At 43.1% G+C, this 21591-nt stretch overlaps 1 protein-coding gene across 2 annotated transcripts in view; it reads left to right on the top strand.

Moving 5' to 3' along the window:
* Ercc6 (ERCC excision repair 6, chromatin remodeling factor) overlaps positions 1 to 18051 on the top strand; it is a 73328-nt gene extending 55277 nt beyond the window's left edge. For both annotated transcript variants that reach the window (XM_070020802.1, XM_070020803.1), the window contains exons 12-21: positions 1967 to 2062; positions 5593 to 5808; positions 6438 to 6548; positions 7200 to 7319; positions 7730 to 7824; positions 9106 to 9251; positions 9590 to 10255; positions 13473 to 13677; positions 14159 to 14237; positions 15327 to 18051. In XM_070020802.1, coding sequence (XP_069876903.1) covers positions 1967 to 2062; positions 5593 to 5808; positions 6438 to 6548; positions 7200 to 7319; positions 7730 to 7824; positions 9106 to 9251; positions 9590 to 10255; positions 13473 to 13677; positions 14159 to 14237; positions 15327 to 15749 — 2157 coding nt within the window. In that variant the 3' untranslated portion in view covers positions 15750 to 18051. The remainder of the gene's footprint in view (positions 1 to 1966; positions 2063 to 5592; positions 5809 to 6437; positions 6549 to 7199; positions 7320 to 7729; positions 7825 to 9105; positions 9252 to 9589; positions 10256 to 13472; positions 13678 to 14158; positions 14238 to 15326) is intronic.
* Positions 18052 to 21591: the final 3540 nt, after the last annotated feature.

Here is a 21591-nt window from a genome sequence, read left to right as displayed (position 1 = left end):
GTTGTTATTGTATTTAAAGGACCAAAATGTAAGTTTGCTAAATTAAGAATTGTAAACCCTCAGCTTCATATTTTGGAAAGACTACTCAGGCTGCATATGAAAGTTCTGGGGAGAGAAGGAAAGTAGGAGCAGAATGATATGTCAGCCTTACTCTATAATATAAAGTCCTCAGAGAAAAGTTGTGACCTGCACCACAATGAGGTTGGGGCTGGAAGGACAGATCCACAGGGCTCAGAGATGACCACACTTCTACTTTAGATACTGGATGAATTTGCTGTCATTGAGGCTTCCAAAGGACAGCCAGCTTGGAGCACCACAGTCAGGTTTCATTTAGGATGTGTGGGGAGTGCCTATTCCATATCCACACGCACACAAGGCCACAGATGGGTCTAACTCCCCAAAGAGGGCTCTAGCTTAGACTTGTAGATAAGACTTATAAGCTGGGGGACATTCTGAAGGTTGGGTTTGCCTGAGGATTACATGGAGCACAAAAAGAGACAAAACAATAAGTGGAAAGAGGAGCCATCTGGGAAGACTGGCAGAGGCTCCATAGACAGGCAGAGCTGGGGTAGGAGAAGCAGAGGCTGTGGCCATCAGAACAAAGGATAAAGGGCCGTCCTGGAAAGAATCGAGTGTGTTTGACAACTCTAAAGTTGATAGTAGCACATTGGGAGAGTTTCAGAGGCATCACTGGTGTGCCCCCCAGACCTGCCCCAGGTTTTGGCTTCAGAAGTGTCTGCAAGTTAGGAAGTATGGCACGGATTGTTCCCTCTTCTGTCTCCCTCTAAAGGAGGGACTGTCCTGAGAAGGGTGAGAGCTCATTCAGCTCCTGTGCAGAAGTTGAAGGCTGCCTTTGACCTTTGACCTTGACTGAACTCTCTTCCTTGGAGAATAAAGCAAATTCAGATGCAGTAGAGGCATTTCAGGTAGTAGAGACTAGAGAATCATATGGATTCTCAAACTTCTATTTTGGTTTTCTTTTTCTTTTCTTTTCTTTTTTTTTCAGAATTTAGGGCCTTGTGCTTGTTCTGCGTACTTCTCAGCTAGCACTCTACCACCTGAGCCATGCTGCCTGCTTTTTTGCACATTATTTTGAGATGGAGTCTCAAGGACTTTTCTTTTAATTTGGGCCTAGAACCATAATCCTCTAGATCTCAGCCTCCTGAGTAACTAAGATTTTAGTGTGAACAACTGGCACCCAGTAAGCAACTGCTAACTAGTGTATCCAGCCCTATTTGATCATTGTTGAGTAGATGCTGAGACAAAGCTGTCTGGTGGGTAAGTGTCTTGGGAAGGGCAAAGAATATTGGCAAAGCATTCTTCACTTTCGGAAGATGCTATGCAGGATATGCACAGGGAGTCTTTGAAATAGATGGGGCAGGCTGCCATGGGACACTGACCATGCTGCAATGGAGAAGGCAGTTGGAAATGTAGATCTGAGTTTGTTATTCATTGGAAAGGTATAGTTGGTTGAAAAGGGCACAGGAATAGTTGAAAGAGCATCCTATGGGACTATGGCTGGCTATGGAAGAAGTCAAAGCATGCCTGGCAAGGGTGGCCTTGGAGAAAGAGGAGTTTGAGAGATAGAAAGTCAGTGAACACAATGGCATAGGTGGCTGGGAAGGGATGGGTTGCTATCAGTCTGGTAAATAGATGAACTCAGAGATGGGGGAGTCCCAGGTGAGAAAGGTCCTGCCAGGTGTGTCAGCAGAGTGCAGGCACCAAGTGGAGCAGGAGGGGCAGTCTGAGTTCTGTATAGTGAAGAAAAGATGAAAGGTGGTCTTTGCACCTTGGTCCTGAGCAGGAAGCCAAGGGGATTCTTACGTGGTGGATGGATACAGAACAGGGGAAAAAAGAGGTCCTATCATTTGTGGTCTTAATACAAGGTACATATGTCTGGCTTTTTAATTACTTGATTCTAATATTTGTTAAAAGATTATTATGTCTCTCCCTCCACACCCCATAGGTCTTATTTTGCCGTCTTACTGATGAGCAACATGAAGTCTACCAGAATTTCATTGACTCCAAAGAAGTTTATGGGATTCTCAATGGAGACATGCAGGTCAGCCAAAGAATAGAAGATGAACTGCAACTATAAATGAGTAGAATGTATGGAAATGACCTATAGCTCAAGGGAGACACTAGATGGAAGGAGACTGGTTAATGTCTTGGATGTTCCAGGCCTACCTTGTCATGTCTTCTCAGTTTAACTGTGTATGGTCTGTGGGGTGGAAGTGGAGTCCTAGCTATAATGTAGAGACTTTAGGAGTAGAGAAGCTTCAGGTAGCTTCAGGTAGCAACCTGAAGCTATGGAGCTAGAACCCAGGGTCTTACCTCATAGGTGGGTGTGGAGTGCATTGCTGGGATTTACCCAAAATTTTGATCAAAATTCTTCATTCTCTCAGAATGTTTCATCTACTTCTCAGATGAGCCCTGTACCCCATATATATTGATGGACCATTGTCATATCGGAAGCTGGATATAATTCTAGTTCAGATGTCTCTGATGCTAATTCTGCTTTTCCCCAAGGTGGGAAAATAGTTTACTTATGTCATTCTGTTCCTTTCAATGCTTCAAAAGTTCTTTCTACTACTGTCTAGAATGTGGAGATTAGCAGTGTCCTCTCAGAGAAAACCCATCATATAACTGATCTGCATGTGGTGGAGATTGGCCTCTTCCACTGTGGAGTGTCCTCAGGCCTTGATGAGAACATGCTGTGGGACCACACAGCTGGTGGGAGCATCATGGATGAGTTGAGGAATGTGTGCCAGAGCTGGGCATCCGGATTTTTTTAAATGACATATGCTACCACTGGGTCAGCAGTTTCCTGTGACCCTCTTGAAAACACTTGGTGAGAACCTTGAACCCGAATTCCTTCCAAAAGTTAGAGAACACACAATAAATTTAAGAACACTCCTCTTTTGTCTCCATGTGGGATGGTGCACTTGAATCCAGCACTGGTCTGGTAAAGGGACACTCCAGCCTAGTGGTTTAGCAGGCGCATGGAGGAAGAACATTTCTGCACACTGATCTCTAATAGCTTTGTTAGTTGTGGGCTGTAATCAGCCTCTGGCGTCTGTGTTAAATAAGCATATGTGATAGGCTTGTGATCAGCATCTCCTCTAAACCTTCAGTGAAACTTGTCTCTTTTTTGTGCATTAGTATTTTACCCTGTGAATTGTGCCTTACTGATTTGATAAGATTCCTAAGGCTAGGGAGACCCAGTCTCCTTGCCTGCATTCTGAGCAGAGCTGTTTCCATGTGTGCGGTCAAAACCAGCCTTGGGAATCCAGTCCATTGTGTCAGACCATACTGAGGTCTGCAGCCACAGTCCTTGTCCTGTCTTGCTGGAGGAAGAGCTGAGTGCACTGTAGGCTCAAGCCGCTCCTAGCCCACTCCCATACTTTGAGACAAACACACACTGTGTTCTTGATGTCAGATCCTGTGCTTTCAGGTCCAGGTGCTTCCATCTGGTTTCTTGTTTCATGTCCCATGTATCCATAGGAAAATTCTAAGTCATGCCAATTTCTTCAGCTTTCCCGAACCCCTCCTTCACTTCTGTAAGATGGGTGGTCTGGCTCATACTGTTCAGTAGATAAGAGTATACAATCCACTCTCTCAGTTTAGAGTTTTCCTGGTTACCTTGAAAAGTAAAAAGTAAAATTAATTTTGATCTTGGCTTTTTAAAATATTTTATTGTTATTATAAAGGTGGTACACAGAGGAGTTAAAGTTACATGAGTCAGGTAAAGAGTATATTTCTCTTTGGACAATGTGTCCCTTGCTCTCACATTTAGCCTAATGTATCTAAAATATTTTCTTATATAATCATTGATTGATTGATATGTAAGCATGATTGTTGTATTTGACCATTTTGGGGCCTGGCTCTACTTTTGGATTTGATTGTGCATTTGCGGTGCATCTCAGTTCAGCCCGAGCTTCCTGCACTCAGGAGTCTCATGAGGCTCACTGCTACTGGGCTGGACTGCAGGTTGACAGGTGGCTCTTCTTTTGTTAGTGTTCCTGATTTTTCTCAGATTTTTTTTTTCTTCTGTTCCCGGGACTTGAACTTCAAGCCTGGGTACTGTCTCTGAGCTCCTTTTTGCTCAAGTCTAGCACTCTACCAGTAAAGTCACAGCTCCACTTCTGGTTTTCTCATGGTTAATTGGAATAAGAGTCCAATGGACTTTTCTGCCTGGGCTGGCTTTGAACCGCAATCTTCAGATCTCAGTTTCCTGAGTAGGTAGGATTACAGGCATGAGCCGCTGGCACTTGGCTCAGAGTGTCTTTTTAATCATTTACTGTGTGACTGTTGTTGACTCCCTAAAATTGGTATTAGCCTTTTGTTATTGGGTTAATACATTCTCTCTTTCTATTTGAGCTTACATGTCATTGGGTTTGATTTGAGTCACATTCTGGAAGCTGAGGAGAACCCCATTCTTGATTTAGCTGATGTCTGGAGCAGTTGCCTTGGGTGGGTTTAGCAGCGAGCATGTACCCCAGCCTCCTTCGCTTTTCTGCTGTATGTCTGTGGATCATCTTTACATCTTTCTCACTTGTGCATTGGTTGTTTAGATTTGTTTTCTGCTTCAGTAACAATGTGAACTTTGATGCACAATTAGGCTTTAAAACTTGTAATGAGGTACTTGCAAATGTACTATTTAGATGCATCTGATAAGTCATGTGACTGATATCCCCAAATTTAGATTGGCTTGGTTTTTTGATATGTTGATTTGAGGAGAGTTCAGATTTATTTATCACGTTTGAAATGCCTTGAACTGCATGGCAGTTTTTTTTTTTAGTGAGGGAAAATGAATGGTCAGTAACTGGACCCTTGTAGATGTGTTCAGTCTAATAGACTTGTTGTTCAATGTGACATTGTTGACTTGATGTCCTTTTGAACAACTACTTAAAATACCATATTTTTTTAGAAGAATTGTTGTTTCCAGAAAAGTTACTCTGAACATGAGTGGAACTTAGTTTTTTACAGCTTATGTTAACTCAGATTTCCATTGTGACAAAATCAACTTAAAGGAGGAAAAGTTTATTTTGACTCATGGCTTCAGAAGTTTTAGTCACTGTCACTTGACTCTCTTGTTTCTGGGCTATGGTAAGGCAGACATGATAAGGAAGCAAATGGTAGAGCATAACTGCTGGCCTCATGGAGAGAGAAAGTAGGGAAGTAGAGGAGGAAGAGGGAGGGGCCAGGAACAAGGACCCATTCAAGGACTATGCTTAAAGTAGGTTCCACCTCCTAAGCTTCTGTGGCCTTCTGGTAGTGCATCAAATTATGAACCTGTTAATGGATAGGATCATCCACGGATAAAAACTGAGCCCTCATGATCCAGTTACTTTCTCAAAGTGCCACATCTGAAGGTTGCTGAGTTGAGGACAAAGCCTTCAACATAAGAGCCTTTGTGGACTATTCCAGATCACCAGCTGAAACACAGCTCCTAGGAATTCTGGGATTAGAGAAGAAGCTAAGAGGCTGGCGCAGAATGACTTTTGAATCCTGTCACATACTGAATAGCCTTCTTCCCTTCCTGTTTTCTATGAGGTAACCTGAGCACACTTAAATTCCTTTATACCACAGATTTTCTCTGGACTTGTAGCCCTAAGAAAAATCTGCAACCACCCTGATCTCTTTTCTGGAGGTCCCAAGAATCTCAGAGGTCATCCAGATGAGGAACTAGAAGAAAATCAGTTTGGATACTGGAAACGTTCTGGGAAAATGATTGTGGTTGAGTCTTTATTGAAAATATGGCACAAGCAGGGTCAGCGAGTGCTGCTGTTTTCTCAGTCAAGGCAGGTGAGTGCAAACCATATGCAAAACCAAGTTGGTTCTTAGGACTTAGGATCGCCAGTGAGAAAAAGGTATGCCGATGTTATGTCATATATCAAAATCCAAAATTATATCTCCAAAGATAGTCTCTTTGAGAGACTGGATCTTTTCTAGAGATGTAATCTAAAAGTTGGCTTTTTTTGGGTGGAGACAATACTGGGATTTGAACTCAAGGCCTTGTGCTTGCTCAACTGGCACTCTACAACTTGAACGATACCTCCAGGACTGGTTTTTGGTAGTGATTTGGAGACAGTGTCTAGAGAAATTTTCTACCCATTCTAGCCTTGAACCATGATGCTCCAGATCTCAGCCTCTCGAGTAGATAGCTAAAGATATGAGCCACTGGTACCCTGGCTGGAAATTAATCACACCTGTTGTCTAGATGAACTTGAGTCTGATCTCGGGCTACTTAGAAAAGTTATAAGAACTAAACTATAAAGAACTTACCAATGTACTCTTACAGCAGTTGTGTCTGCTGTAAAGCTGGAAGTCCATTCATTATAGGTCTTTGGGGGAAGCTGTGGGATTAATACAAGTGGATAAGCACTCACCAGGGGAGATTTGATTTGTGAACTAGTCTCCCCATCTTCCAACAGATGTTACACATCCTTGAAGTGTTCCTGAGAGCCCGGAATTACTCCTATCTCAAAATGGATGGGAGTACCACCATAGCTTCACGGCAGCCTCTGATTGCAAAATATAATGAGGTAACAAGGGAGTATGACAGAGGTGAATGATGCTGCTGACAGTGGGTGGGGGGTGAGTGTGTTCTCAACCTTTAGGGCTGGGCAGGGGTTAATAGGGTCTTTTGCATTTAGCTTCTATACAATTCAGGATTATTAGGTGTGTGAGTATAGCCTTTGTACTGGGGAGGGTCTTGTTGAAGGGAGTATGTGTATATATGTGTGTTTTCCTCATTAAAAAATGTACTTTTTAAATGTTGTTAATAAAATGAATATTAAAAGCAGATGCAGCAGGATGCCAGTGGCTCACACCTGTAATCTTAGCTATATAGGGAGGCTGAGATCTGAAGATCCAGTTTGAAGCCAGCTCAGGCAGAAAAGTCTGAGATGCTTATCTCCAATGAACCACCAAAAAGCCAGAAGTGGAATCTGACTTAAGTGGTCAAGAACTAGCCTTGAGCAAAAAAGCTCAGGGACAGCACCCAGGCCCAGGCTCTCACATACATATACACACACACCACACACAAAAGCTGTGGGGTGGGATCTTGATTCACCAGAGGTCTCTAGGTTGTGGTTGTTGGCAACTAGATGCCATAGGTAGGGCCTATAGAGGCAAAGATATGGAGACTTCATGGGCTGCAGGTTTGTTCACCTTGTTGTTGATCTTGCCTGTAGGATACATCCATCTTTGTGTTTCTTCTGACCACGAGGGTGGGTGGCCTGGGAGTCAACCTGACCGGGGCCAACAGAGTCATCATCTACGACCCTGACTGGAACCCTAGCACGGACACACAGGTCTGTCTATCTCCTCCCAGCAAAAATGCGTTAGTAGAAGTACAGTTCATGCCTGGCACCATGATCATCCTTGGATATGCTAGTTGGCTTCCAAGTACAGTCTCCATTTTGGTCCATTCCTGTTCTTGCACATGAAGAACAACCTTCAGAGTCACAAGCTGTTTATCCAGCGTCTTCCTCATAGATGTGGGGTGAAGAGCACCTGCAAAGTTAGGAGCTTCCCCCCCCCCCGCAAACAAGATATTTTATTCTGTTTTTGACAACTGGTTTATTTCCCTTAGTAGACTTTAAGTGTAATTGTCCTTAGCGAGAATTCTCACTCTGCGTGCTAAAGATGGTGCTGACTCTGTTTCTTTTGTTGAGTCCTTGCTCTGGGCAGGCCCTTGTTGAGAAGTCTGTCTCCACTGCAGGCCCGGGAGCGAGCGTGGAGGATAGGCCAGAAGAAGCAGGTGACTGTGTACAGGCTTCTGATGGCCGGAACCATTGAGGAAAAGATCTACCACCGGTCAGTGCACACTCTGCCAGCCCTGATGACACACCCAGAGTGTGGTGCAGGGAGTTGTTTTTAAAATGTTTTCATCTTAGGATAATTGTTACTGTAATTTAAGGAACATAGTTTTTTTCAAAAATGTCTTTCAGCCTGGTAAATAAGGTCTTCATATTGTGACCTCAGAGAGCTCTTCCTATCTGCCATATATGGCATACCACTTCCTTTTAGAAAAACTGTGAAGTCACCAGGCACTGGTATCTTAAACCTGTAATCCCAGCTACTAGGAGGCTGAGAGTAAGAGAACTGCAGTTTGATGCCAATTGGGCAGAAAAGTCCAAGAGACTTAATCTCCAATTAAGCAGGAGAGAGGTGGGCTGGAGGAGTGACTTAAGTGGTAGTGTGCCAGCTGAGCAAGCATGAAACCCTGAGTTCAAACCCAGTACCTGAGAGAGAGAAAGAAAGATAAACAGAGAAGGAGAAAGAGGGGGGGAAGGAAGGAAAGGAGGAGAAAAGTGATAAAGTTGAAGCTGGCATATTAACATTTGCACATGTGAGGCAGTTGTCCCCCAGTGTGGGTGTCACATGGTTTAGATAGATGCCCCTTAGAGAAAAGGTGGCGCAGGATACTTGTTCCTTCACTGACTTTCTCTGCCATGGTGCAGGTATTTCAGGCAATGGTAACTTCAGCAGCTAAGTCTAGACATTGCTAGCTTTTCTTTCTCACTGTTGACTTCATACTTGTCCTATGTGCAACTCCTCCATCAGCCCTGGGCCACTGCTGGAGTGATCTGTCCTTTAAGGGCCCGTTGGAGAGGGTTGGGGATGAATTGACTCCCATGAAAGGAAACTTTTAGCTGGAAGAGATATATTTTTCCATGGAGATATCCATGTAAGAGGGATGATGGTGTGGGGCTTTAGCAGAGCATGGTCCAGCAGGTAGAACTGGAGGCACCATTCAGAGTGAGGGCATTGAAAAGCCCAGGCAAGAGCAAGGAAGCCTCCGTGAACTGTGCAGCATGAACCTGGCTGCTCAGCCAGTGAGTCCTATACATATGTGAAATATGATGAATCTTGGAAATGAAAAAGGCTCATTGGGGAAAAATAACAAGGTATGATTCCTAATTTAAATTCCTTATGACCAATAATGCATTGCATAGTAAATTTCAAGGCCAGGTACAGGGGATTGTTGAGCCACTTGAAGAGCTGAATGACCGTCACTCTCATATTGTTTCATCACTGGAATTTTGAGGTTCAGACAGGCTTTGTTTCACACCAGTATTGCTTTTATCTTTTTAGACAAATCTTCAAGCAATTTCTGACAAACCGAGTGCTAAAAGACCCAAAACAAAGGCGGTTTTTCAAATCCAATGATCTTTATGAGCTGTTTACTCTGACTAGCCCCGATGTAAGCCAGAGCACCGAAACAAGTGCAATTTTTGCAGGTATTACATAAAGTTGTTTAATTTAGAGTAATTGATTATATAACAATGTGCAGGGAGCCAGGCACCAGTGGCTCACACCTGAAATCCTAGCTGCTCACAAGACAGATCTGAGGATCTCAATTCGAAGCCAGCCTAGACAGGAAAGTCTCTTATCTCCAACTAACCACCAAAAAATCCCCAAGTAGAGCTATGGCTCAAGTAATAGAGCACTATCCTTGAGTAAAAAAGCTCTGGGACGTACTCTGGCCCTGAGTTCATACCCCAGAATGGGCACCAAAAAAAAAAAAAAAGGAAAAATCATGCAGAGTAACATGAGCTGAGTTTTTTCCCCTTCATAGGAACTGGATCAGATGTGAAGACACCCTCTCGCTGTTTAAAAAGAAAGGCCACACCAGCCTTTCGAACAGACCACACCATTCCAAAATGCACCAAGTTTCCAGATTCTAACATATCTGCCAAGGGGGCCACACTGACTGAGGAGGAGCCTAAGGCCGCAGGAGTAGTAACATGTAACGAGAGCGGCCTTTTGAAAGGCGCCCTGCACCTGGGTGGCAGTAGCAGTGCTGGGGACAGTGGAGAGGCAGGCATGGAGTCTGGACCCAAGGGGCTGCCAGTGGCCAGTGCAAGCGGTGACTGCTCAGATTCTGTCAGAGTTGGCAGGACACCCGGGCCCTCTGGTGGGGGAAGTACTTCCGAGAAGGAAGGGCCATCCTTTGAAGGAGAGAGTTGTCCGCTGAAGACAGAACCTCTTTGGGAGAACGGACGAGTGGAAAGTCATTTTCATAAGCATAAATCAAAAACAAAACATCAAGATATGGCAGGTGAAGAGACACCAGGGAAACCCATGAAGGCAAAGTGCCATAGAGATGCCAAATTTGAGGGAACTCGCATTCCACATCTGGTGAGGAAAAAACGGTACCACAAGCAAGACTCTGAACAGGAAAGTCAGGCCACAGAACAAAACAGCGATGATTATGTTTTACAAAAGCTTTTCAAAAAGTCAGGTAAGTTTTGAAGATTTGTTTTATTTATATAAATAATTACTGACAGTACTGGGGTTTGAACTCAGAGCCTCACACTCACTTGGCTTTGCTTGTTCACTGGGGCTCTACCACTTAAGCCACATCTCCAGACTGTTTTTTTTGTTGTTGTTGTTGTTATTTTCATGATAGGGCCTGGTGAACTTTTCTGCCTAGGCTGGTGTCAAACCACAATCCTCTCAATCTCCTGAGTAGCTAGGATTACAGGTGGGAGCACCAACACCTGCCTTCCCTTTGTTTTTAGAGAGTCATTATCCCTGTTTTTTGTACTTATTTTATATATATGTTTCAGATATTTTCTCAAAGTTTGTCTTGTTGTTCTTACTGGTTTTTTTCATGAAAATATTATTTTAAAAATATTAAAGCCATGAAGCCAGTGACTCATGCCTAGAATTCTTGCAACTCATGGGGTTGAGATCTGAGGATCACAGTTCCAAACCAGCACAGGCAGGAAAGTCCTTGAGACTCTTACTTCCAGTTAACCACCAAAAAAGCCAGAAGTAGAGCTATAGTTCAAATGCTAGAGCAATAGCTTTGAGCAAAAAAGCTCAGGAACAGTGCACAGGCCCTGAGTTCATGCCCTAAGACTGACTGTGTTACACACACTTTCACACACATATACACACACACAAATAATAGTAACAAGTATATCAGTCTCATCATGAGTTATAGTTAGAAAGCTTTTCCTACACTTTGATAATTTACCATGGTTTCATGTATGATTTTATGTACCACTTACGTGATATTATTTTCCACACTTAGATCTCTGATCCATTTGGATCAAGTAACTCCCGAAAATCTGTTCTCTGGTGACTTGGGAAGCTTCCTCTACCAAACAGTCCGTTTTCCTATGTAACTGTCTTATTTATAGACTTTGTGATGAACTCTCATGAGTCTGTTCCTACCAAAGCCCCCCTGCCTTTCCAGGGATTTCCCAGAAGTTCATGAAGGTTCATTTTCCCATATAGATTTTAGTATCAGTGTGTAGCTTTGTACAAGAAAAGAAAACTGAGATTGCAGTAAGTGTAGAAATTAGCTCAAGGAGACTGGTGAGTGAATTCCTCCAGTCAAAGGCAATGAAGGCCTTCCACTTGTATGGAAGCATATCTTACCTTCCCAGGAATGTTGACGTGTCTTTGATTTATTCCTGTTTCATATTTTTGTTACTGCATTTGAAGTTTTCCCTACCACTGTATCTTTAGTTGGCTAGTAAATAAGGTTATAGGTTTCATGATGATGATGGTGATGGTGATGGTGGTGATGATGATTATTGTACAAAGGGGTTCTTTTCCAGAAGGCAGGTTTATAATACATCTTGATCAGTGTCAACCCTCTATCCTTCTCTCTCATCTTTCCCCATCCCTCTCTACTTTTGAAGGTAAATAGTTCAACTTTTACATAATGTATATTGACTATAATAACTTGATTTGCTTGCCTTTTTTCCTTCCATTTGTGTGCCCAGTTATAGGTTTCTGTATGTAAATTTTATGCTTTATTCTTTTCTGAATTATTTTAAGTTTTATCATTGATTCTCTGGGATTTTCTAGCTGTTTGACCATTAAAAGCCTCAAAAGTAGGAAGAGACCATACTTAGCATGCATGAGGTCCTGGGTTCCATCCCTTGCACCAGAACAGAACAAAACAACTCTCAAAATAGTATTAGAGGGGTTGGAGACTTAGCTCAGTGGAAGAGCACTTGAAGATTTAGCTCAGTGGAAGAGCACCTGACAAGTGCAAGGCCCTGAGTTGAGTCCTTACCTCTGCAAAAAAAAACAATAGTTTTGGAGATAATAGACACCTAATTTTCTTTTTCTTAGTGAAAATAGCCTCTAGTGTTTGCCCACTAGCCTGATATAAGGCGAAGGTATGTTTTATTGTATATTTTATTTCATACTGATCAATTCCCAAGATTCTGAGTGTTTTCATCAGATCTGGATGTTGAGTTTTGTCAGAGACATTCCCAGCATCTATGAAATATCTGCAGATGATGTTGAAATCAATATAGTAAGGGTTATTAAATAATGGATTTCCTTGTATTGAACCAGCCTTGAATTCCTAGAATTACTCTTACCTAAGCTATAATGTATGATTTCTTACATTGCTGTTTGATTGTATTTGCTATTATCATACTTATATCCTCATTGATGTTCATAAATGATATCGGTCTCTAGTTTTCTTAGTATTATGCTTATCATTGATTTTATTACAAATTTTTATCATTTCCTAGATAATTATCAATTTTTTCTAGTTTTCAAATTTTCACACGTGTACAAAGTACTCATAATGATTTTTTAAAGTTTGCTCCGTTCCAAGATAATTGTTCCATTCTTCACATTTATAATTCTGTAAATTTATTTTTCTTTTCCTTTCTTATGCTTAGTGAGTTATTTATTATGTCTTTTTTCAGCAAGCTAAGAGTCTTTTTAAATTGGATTCATGATTCTCTACATCATTAATTCTCTACATTCATCATTCTCTACATCCTTTTTCCTTTATTCCTTGCATTTTTTGATGTATTTTGGTGTTTTGGAATTTTGTTTCTTTCTATAATATAATATAAAAAGATGTATAATTTCCACTGATTCCTGTGTCAAGTATACCTCAGTGATTCTTTTCTTTTTTTTTTTTTTTTTGCCAGTCCTGGGGTTTGAACTCAAGGCCTGGCACTGTCCCAGAGCTTCTTTGTATTCAAGGCTAGCACTCTACCACTTCTGGCTTTTTCTATTTATGTGGTACTGAGGAATTGAACCCAGGGCTTCATGCATGCTGGGCATGCACACCACCACTAAGCCACATTCCCAGCCCAGTGATTCTTATATATAGCATTTTTGTGATTAATTTTTGAAAATTCTGTAATTCTGGTTTATATAGTCCCTTTCACTGAGTTTCTTAGGAGACCTTTGCCTTTGTTCCTGGTAGCAAGGGAAGAGGTTAAATATTGAAATTGGAATGCAAGTACTTTCCTGAAATTATTTTAAAGCAGGAATAATTAATAGCTTTCCCTCATTGGGCAGCAGTGAATGGATACAGCATTTGTGAAGGTGCTAGGTCATAACAACCATCTGAAAATGGCAGCTAAAAATGTTCCTGATTTGTCTCCCACGACACTGGCCTATGCCAGATGAAAACGTGTCCAGGGTACAAACAGGCATCACAGTCACTGTTCCCTTGTTCTTGGCAGTGGGCGTGCACAGCGTGGTGAAGCACGATGCCATTGTGGATGGGGCCAGCCCAGACTATGTGCTGGTGGAGGCGGAAGCCAGCCGAGTGGCCCAAGAGGCCCTGAAAGCCCTGAAGCTCTCACGTCAGCGGTGTCTGGGGGCTGCATCTGGTGTTCCTACCTGGACCGGCCACAGGGGGACTTCTGGTGCACCTGCAGGAATAAAGTAAGGGAACCCTCCCAGCTTGCCAAGCTAGCCTAAAGTCAGTCATAATAAAAAGCCCTCAGAGAGCCATCAAATGGGCCAGACTGGGGTGAGGAGAGGAAATAGTGTTCTTATTTTATCCTCTCCCTCACTGTCATCCCGATTTTCCAGAGCCCAGTATTTGGAGGGGGCAAGGGGAAATGGTATCCATTTTGTCAGAGGTGATTAAAAACAGTGAGAGAGACCAAACTCAATAAAAGGAGCAGCCATTTGAAGCAGTCGGCAGAGACTCAGCGACTGCAGTGGGTGGACTGCCTCCCTTCAAGAGGTGGTGGCCCTTACTTCCTGGAGAGCAGAGAGGACCAAGCAAAGGCAATAGAGAAGAAACCCATGGCCCTGAGGCTCTGAAAGCTTTGTCACAAAGTTGGAACTGTTTAATTGTTCAAAGAGGACTTTGGTCTCTGATTCACAGCATTGTATCTATTGTGATCCTTTTTCTTAGGAGCAGATTTGGTCAGAAAAGGAACTCTAAGTTAACTGTGCAGTCTCCTTCTTCAGCATCTCCAACACAAAAATGCCAGGTATTGTGTTTTGTATGTATGAGGCTTTTCTGGTGGAGTAGCTAGGAAACTTCATTAGATCATTGTGTGGCGTGGTGTGTGTTGCGGGGAGGGGGATACGTACTGCTCCTGGGGCTTTAATTCAGAGCCTGGCCACTGTGCTATCCCTGAGTTTCTTTGCTCAAGGCTAGCATTCCTCCACTTGAGCCACAGCTCCACTTTCAGCTTTTTGGTTCTTAGAGATCAGAGTCTCACAGACTTTCCTGCCTGGGCTGGAGTCAAACCATGATCCCCAGAGCTCAGCCTCCTAAGTAGGTAGGGTTATAGTCATGAGCTACTACCACCTGGCTTACATTAGATTTTCATATAAAGAAAATGGTTATTGCTGGCACAGTGGTAACTCGTATTTTTCTTGTCAACTCTGATGTCTTCATTTGACTCTAAAGGCCTAGTTAACTTCCTAAAGCACAAAATCTATAGGAGTTTCTGTTTGCTCTTAGAAACTTGGCACAAGGACAGGAGTGCCAGTGTGAATGTAGTCTACCTGGCAGTTCCAGAGACAGCCACCCTCTAGAAGGAAGGTCCAGAGAACAATCATGAATGTTGTCCATAATGGACAAGCTGCCAGGGCAGAGTGCCCAGTGTCTCTCCCTGATCTGCAGCTCCCTGCATGCTCCCAGCCCTTCTTTGGAACCCCTGTCCCTTCCCACCATCCAGCACTCTCTCTTTCTGATTAAGGATGAGTTTATGATAAAACTTAAAAAAGCTCAGGCCTGAACTCCAATTTCAAATTGACCCAAACACACTTAGGTGTAGCAAAGCTTTCTGATTTCCCGTCTTCTGTGCTTTTGGTAGCCAGAGTTTGAGTCCTTTCCACTTGCCTCAGAGAGCAGCCCTCCCTTGGCCTCCCTCTGTTCTCACACTCAAAGGAGGCTTCAGGGAACGCCTGTTTGGCCATCCTTTCTGTTTCTTTGTTTAGGATGTGTTCAGCCTGGCTGGACTCAGCTATCTGCATTGCATGACCTGCCTGCTGGGCACCTGGATTATATTACCTCCTTCTCCCTTTGGGGGACTGAATCAGTCTATCAATGCAGTGATCTTCTTTTCTAGGACAGCACATTGAAGAAGGAGGGGAAAGATGGTGCCTTGGAGCACTTCAGTGGCAAAGCAGAAGAGGCAGAGTCTTCCTCCAGGGCCCCTGCTTCTTCCTTACTCTTGGCCAGGATGAGAGCAAGAAACCATCTGATTCTGCCAGAGCGCTTAGAGAGTGACAGTGGACTCCTTCCAGAGACTTCTGCCCCACTGCCTACTGCCACAGAACACGACGACCTACTGGTAGAGATGAGGAACTTCATTGCTTTTCAGGCTCATGTGGACGGCCAGGCTAGCACTCAAGAGATACTGCAAGAGTTCGAATCCAAGCTGTCCACCTCACAGTCTTGTGTCTTCCGAGAGCTATTGAGAAATCTGTGCACTTTTCATAGAACTTCTGGTGGAGAAGGGATTTGGAAACTGAAGCCGGAGTACTGCTGAGCACACTGCACCCTCGGCTTGTAGTTTGCTTCTCAAATGGCATTTCTGGCCATCAATCCCACGATGAGTGATCACACATTTGACCACAGGCGTTCTCAGCACTTGATGTTTACTTTAAATGGCTTCTACCTCAAAATGAACACTTGAAGGAAGAAGAAACTCTTCCCCCCAAAATGAAAAGTTTTAATAATGCTGACTAAAGAAGAAGATAGTTAAGATTAGGTTGACTTTTTTTCTTGGCTCTAGGAATTATGTTCTGAAATCAGGGACCTAATAGTTACCTCTTGGAACACATTTCTTCCTTTATACAAAAGATGCTGTAGGGACCACATTGCTGCTCACTTCAAAGTCTGGGACAGAAATCACAGTCCTTTGTACTGGTGCTAGAAACATGTCTTAGATTTAGTCTGGCCTGTCCACTAAATTAGTTTATTGGTATCTCATAGCAACAATGTAATGTTTTGATGCCTAACTTCTAAATGTTTATTTTCATTTGCAATGCATACAAAAAGATTTGTTCTCTCTCAAATCATATGAATTGCCTTTAAATAATCTTTTTAATGTCCTCTTAAATTGGCAGATTATTTATTGTTTTGTTTTGTTTGTGGTGCTGGGTCTGGAACCTAGGACCTTGTACATTCATACAAGCACACGACACCCCCAGCTGGCAAACTTTTTTCCTAGGACAGTGCAAAATGGCTTGATAAATTGTAAGATGTACATTTGTGACAAGTTATAACATCCTCAGTGTACTTAACTATACTTGTTTATTAATGTGAGGTGTATTTTTCCCAAGAAACAGTTGGTTTTAGAATAAAATGTGTTAGTATAAAAATACCCAGGCAAGTGTTGGGAAGGTGTCTCAGTGGTAGAGTGCTTGCCTTGCATGCATGAGGCCCTGAGTTTGATTCCTCAGCACCACATAAGCAAAAAAAAAGCCAGAAGTGGTGTTAGGGCCAATGATAGAGTGCTAGCCTTGACCTGAAGAGCTGAGGGACAGCGCCCAGGCTGAGTTCAGGCCCCACGACCGACCAAAAAAAAAAAAAAAACCCAGGCAAAACCAGTGTAAGCAATAAAATCACACACACACACACACACACACACACGCGCACACACACACACACACACACACACACACACACACACACACACACACACACCATTTGGATGCACCTGTATGCAAACACATGCAAAAACAGCATGCACAACAGCTAGATGTGCCCTCAGTACAGGAAGTGACAGCATGAAGTCCTGTTTCTGTCACCTGGTGAGCGCTGTCTGATTGCTGAGGCGCTTTGCCAAGGGCACTGCTGACAGTCTTAGGAATGCGGCCCTCCTGGGTGAGCCCCTGCCCAGCTGTGTTAGTTTCTCTGCTTCCCAGACTAGTCAGTTCATGTATTTGTGCTGTTGTCATGATTTGACCTTGAGCCTGTTAACTTTTCTCAAACTCCCTTTTCTTGTTTCCCTCTCTCAGTTGTTGTATTGTCTCATCTCTTGGGTCTTGCTTTCCTTAGAATCTTCTTGTAGGCTTCACAGGTGGTCTTTTTCCTGCACGTGTGCGCTCTGGCTTGTGATTTTACCTCTCACTTCTCTGTGGTGTGCTTGCCTGCCCTTTTATGCCCAGTTGTGACAACTGGCTTGTGCTTAACCCTTTCATCTGTGTCCAGATCAACCATTCGCTCTTTCCTATGACCCAAACCAGAGAAGACACAGGCTTGGCTTTCTCTGATCTTAGATTTTGTTAGTTTCAGCCAAGGGTTCCTCTCTTCCATAGAGCAATCCTGCCCCAGTCATGGTTCCCATCAGGATTTTCTGGATTGTAGGTTTCCCTTCCCTCCCTCTGTTTTTAGTATATATATATGGGGGGTGATATTATTTTTTTACTTTTCCATCATCATCATTATCTAAAGATCATAGAGATTTTCAACAGGTAAGTCCTAAATGTGTGGGCTTTGCTTGGAAGGAAGTTAAAAGTCATGACTGGTTTGTTTCTGGGGAGCTCTTGGATTTTGTTTTTGTGCAAGAACATCACATTCCCCTTGTTCTCAATGTGATGTGCTGATACGGTTCACCAGTGTGCATCCCTTGGGTCATGTACCTACAGTGTAAGTTATGATGTCACTGGCCTGCCATGACCCTGGGCAGGTGTGTCTCAGAGTGGAGATCGGAGAATGTAGATCTCTAAATAAAAGGGTTTTATAATATATAGTACCTTGTCCACAGAGACAACATTTAATTTAATTTAACATTCAACACTTCATTTCAGTGTAAATAGATCCAATGTATTTAATAATTTAATGTTATATCATTAAAAATAGTTTTAAAATGTTGTCAAGTTTTTTTTTAATTTCCCTTGTTAACTATGTTAGTATACTATCACTTAAAATTTTTTCTAGTAATGCTCTTAACTCTTTATTTCCCCCACCAGCCCTTGCTCTTGTTCCAGAGCTGGGGTTCAGCGTGGCACATGTTCTGCTAGCCTGTTTCCTTGGTGTTTACACAGCATACAACACAGATTATTACCATAATCCATTTGCCCCATCTCTCTTTCTCTCTCCTCTTCCTCCCCCCCCCCCCCAGGTCCTGGGGCTTGAACTTACAGGCTGGGCTCAGTCCATGTGTTTGTTTTGCTCAAGGCTAGTGCTCTACCAGTTGAGCCACTGTGCCACATCCAGCTTTGTGGTAGATTATTGGGATTAGAACCTCATGTATTTTCCTGCCTGGGCTGGCCTCAAATGTCAATCCTCAGATCTCAGCCTCCTGAGTAACTAGGATTACTAGTGTGAGCCACTGATGCCTAGCTTTCATAATCCATTTTGTTATCCTTTCTTTTGGTAGAATCCCTGAATTTTACTTGGACTCATAGCTGCTCAGCTAACTACTTCCCACCCTCTGTGGCAGTTAGTGGTGTCCATATGACACAAGTTTGGTCAGTGAGATGTTAGTACAACTTCCAGACTGGGCTTTAAACAAGAACTTGGGCTATACACTCCCCTTCATGCTTCTCCCCTTGTTCTTGCTGGCTCAGATGCCCCTGGAGCCTCAATGGGCCCTGGGTTGTTCTAGAAATCGCGAGTTGAGGATGGGGAAGGCTGCCTTGCCAGTCTTGACCCACCTGCCATTGATTCTTACTAAAAGGGAGCTAAGTTAATGACTTGCTAAAACTATTTGCTCTTGGAGATGATTCTAACTGCGAGTTTGTTTTTTATATATAATTCACATAAATGGGACGATGCCATCCTCTGACTTTAACATTTTATGCATTCCTTCTTTCACCCGATTGCTAGGTTTCATGGAGGCAGTAAAATTGTTTCCTCCAATTCACAACCCATTAAGGGACTCATTTGTCCACACTGACCAACAGCAGGTACTGTTGGTCTTCATTGGTTCTTTCAGACCAACCTGGTGAAAAAAAATAGTCTTGTTTTAACTTGAATTTTCCTACTTCCAAAACCAAACATTTCTCTATATACATATTTGCCTAATTTTTAGGGGTATTTCCTTTTGGGGCTTGCTGCCCCCAGATAGAAATGCTCTCAGTCTTGGTCAGTAGACCATTTTTTCCCCTGCCAACTTGAAATCCAAGTTTCACCTCGCCCTATGCTGTGCTGGGTGATTGCCATAGAACCAGGCGTCTGTTTTTCAGGCACTGCATGTTTGCCATTTGGATTTGCATTGTGTGTTGTTTGTGGTATAGTCTCTGACCTTCTCTTCCCCTCTTCTGTGTCTTATTCTTGTATATTTTTGTTCCAAACAAATTGAAGCAGCTTATGAAGTTCTACTAAAATGGTGTGGTTCTTTTGATCAGGGTTGCATTAGTTTATCCATTAATTTGAATATAATAGACTTGTTTATAATTAAATTGTCCCCATTAGTATGATGATAGGCCTCATTTTATTTAAGTCCATTATAGTCAGGTAAAATTTTAATAACATTGTTCATAAAGGTCTTACACACTTCCTATTGGGCTCTAGGTTTTTAATTTTGCTTAACGGCCTTTTTAAAACTTACATAAGAAATATGGGAAGATGAGCGGGTGCTAGTGACTCATGCCTATAATCCTAGCTATTCAGGAGGCTGAGATCTGAGGATTGAGGTTCAAAACCAGCCTGGGCAGGAAAGTCTGTAAGACTCTTAACTCTAATTAACCACCAGAAAACCGGAAGTGGCCCTGTGGCTCAAGTGAGCATTTGCCTTGAACTGAAGAGCTCAGGGACAGTGCCCAGGCCCACAGTTCAAGCCCCATTACCAAATAAATAAATAAGGGAAGATTAGAACATCCATGAAATTGTGACATCACTTGAGTTTAAAAAAAAAAAAATTTGCACTAGTCTTGAGGCTTGAACTCAGCACTTAGGCATAGTCCCTGAGATTTTTTTGCTCAAAACTAGTGCTGTAATATTTGAGCCAAAGCTCTACTTTTGACTTTTTAGTAGTTAACTGAGAAGAGTCTCACAGATGTTTCTGCCCTATCAGGCAGAGATCTTCAGATCTCAGCTTTCAAGTAGCTAGGATTACAAATAGGAATCATTAGTGCCTGGCTTAGACATTTAAATATGATAAACTTAGCGCCCATGTTTGGGTTTCCTTATTTAAGAAGCAAGGTCAATACACACTCATAAGTACCTTCGTGAATTACATAGAGATAGCTAGTTTCCCAGCATCATAAATTAAGAAAACAAACAAACATCTTTTCAATGACAAGCCCCATGTCAAAGTTCTGAGTCCGAGGCCTGGGTTAGGGCAGGAATGTGTGTTTTCAGTAGTTCTCAGGTGGGTGACAGGTGGCTGTGTGAGGCCCTTGCCTGGAGGACCACTGCTCTCTTGTCTATAACAAGGCCAGATTAGAGGGTCATTGGACCCAAATTAGTGCGAGAGCAAAGCCCTGGGGATGAGTGCTCTCGAAATGTTTGTTTGTTTTTTGTTTTCCTCCAGACTAAGAGGTAGTCCCTCCCCTGTCTTTTTTTCCTTCCAGGGCTGGGGCAGGGCCCTCCAGCCTCCAGCCTCCAGCCTCCCTCTACAGGGCAGAATAAACATGGAGGCCCTGAGAGGAGGCTCTCCTCTCTCAGACTCCCTTTGGCTTCACTGTTAAGCAGTACAGGGAATCTATCCACCAGAGGCTGGGCTGGACCCTGGCCCAGCCGGCCCCCTGAAATGCTCTGGACATCTTAAGGGTGCCCAAACTTCAGTCTTGGTGTTCAATGATGATTACTGAAGCCCAGAGAAGTTAGTAAACACTCTGAAAAATGATCTACAAATGCAGAAAATGAACAAGACACCTTCAGCTGGAACCAGCTGGATCTACAAATGCAGAAAAGGAACAAGACACCTTCCTCCCTCCCTTCTCCTGCCCTAAGGAAGGAAGAAAAAAGGAAAGAAGGGAGGAAGGAAGGGAAGGGAGGGAGGGAGAGAGAGAACAAAAAATGGGAGGGAGCTGGAGGAATAGCCTAAGCAAGTGCAAAGCCCTGTTTTCAAACCTTAGTGGCATCCCCTCAAAAACTAAGAAGACAAGCTAGGTGCTGGTAGCTCACACCTGTAATCCTAGCTACTCAGGAGGCTGAGATCTGAGTATTGCGGTTCAAAGGCAGCCTGGGCAGGAAACTCCGTGAGACTCATCTCCAATTAACCACCAGAAAACCAGAAGTGGCTCTGTGGCTCAAGTGGTAGAGTGCTAGCTTTGAGCTGAAGAGCTGAGGGACAGCACCCAGGCCCAGAGTTCAAGCCCCACAACAGACAAAAAAAAAAAAAAAAAGACAAAAATGGCGTTGTTCTAAGGGATTCTTTTATTTCTCCCAGCCACACATCCCCTGACTCCCTCGCTCCCACAGAGCACAGCCTCCTG

This window comes from Dipodomys merriami, unplaced genomic scaffold (genome assembly GCF_024711535.1).
Source record: "Dipodomys merriami isolate MVZ:Mamm:240054 unplaced genomic scaffold, mDipMer1.0.p SCAF_14, whole genome shotgun sequence".
Lineage (NCBI taxonomy): Eukaryota > Metazoa > Chordata > Mammalia > Rodentia > Heteromyidae > Dipodomys > Dipodomys merriami.
Note: the sequence above shows the minus strand (reverse complement) of the source record. Positions and strands in the feature narration are given on the sequence as shown.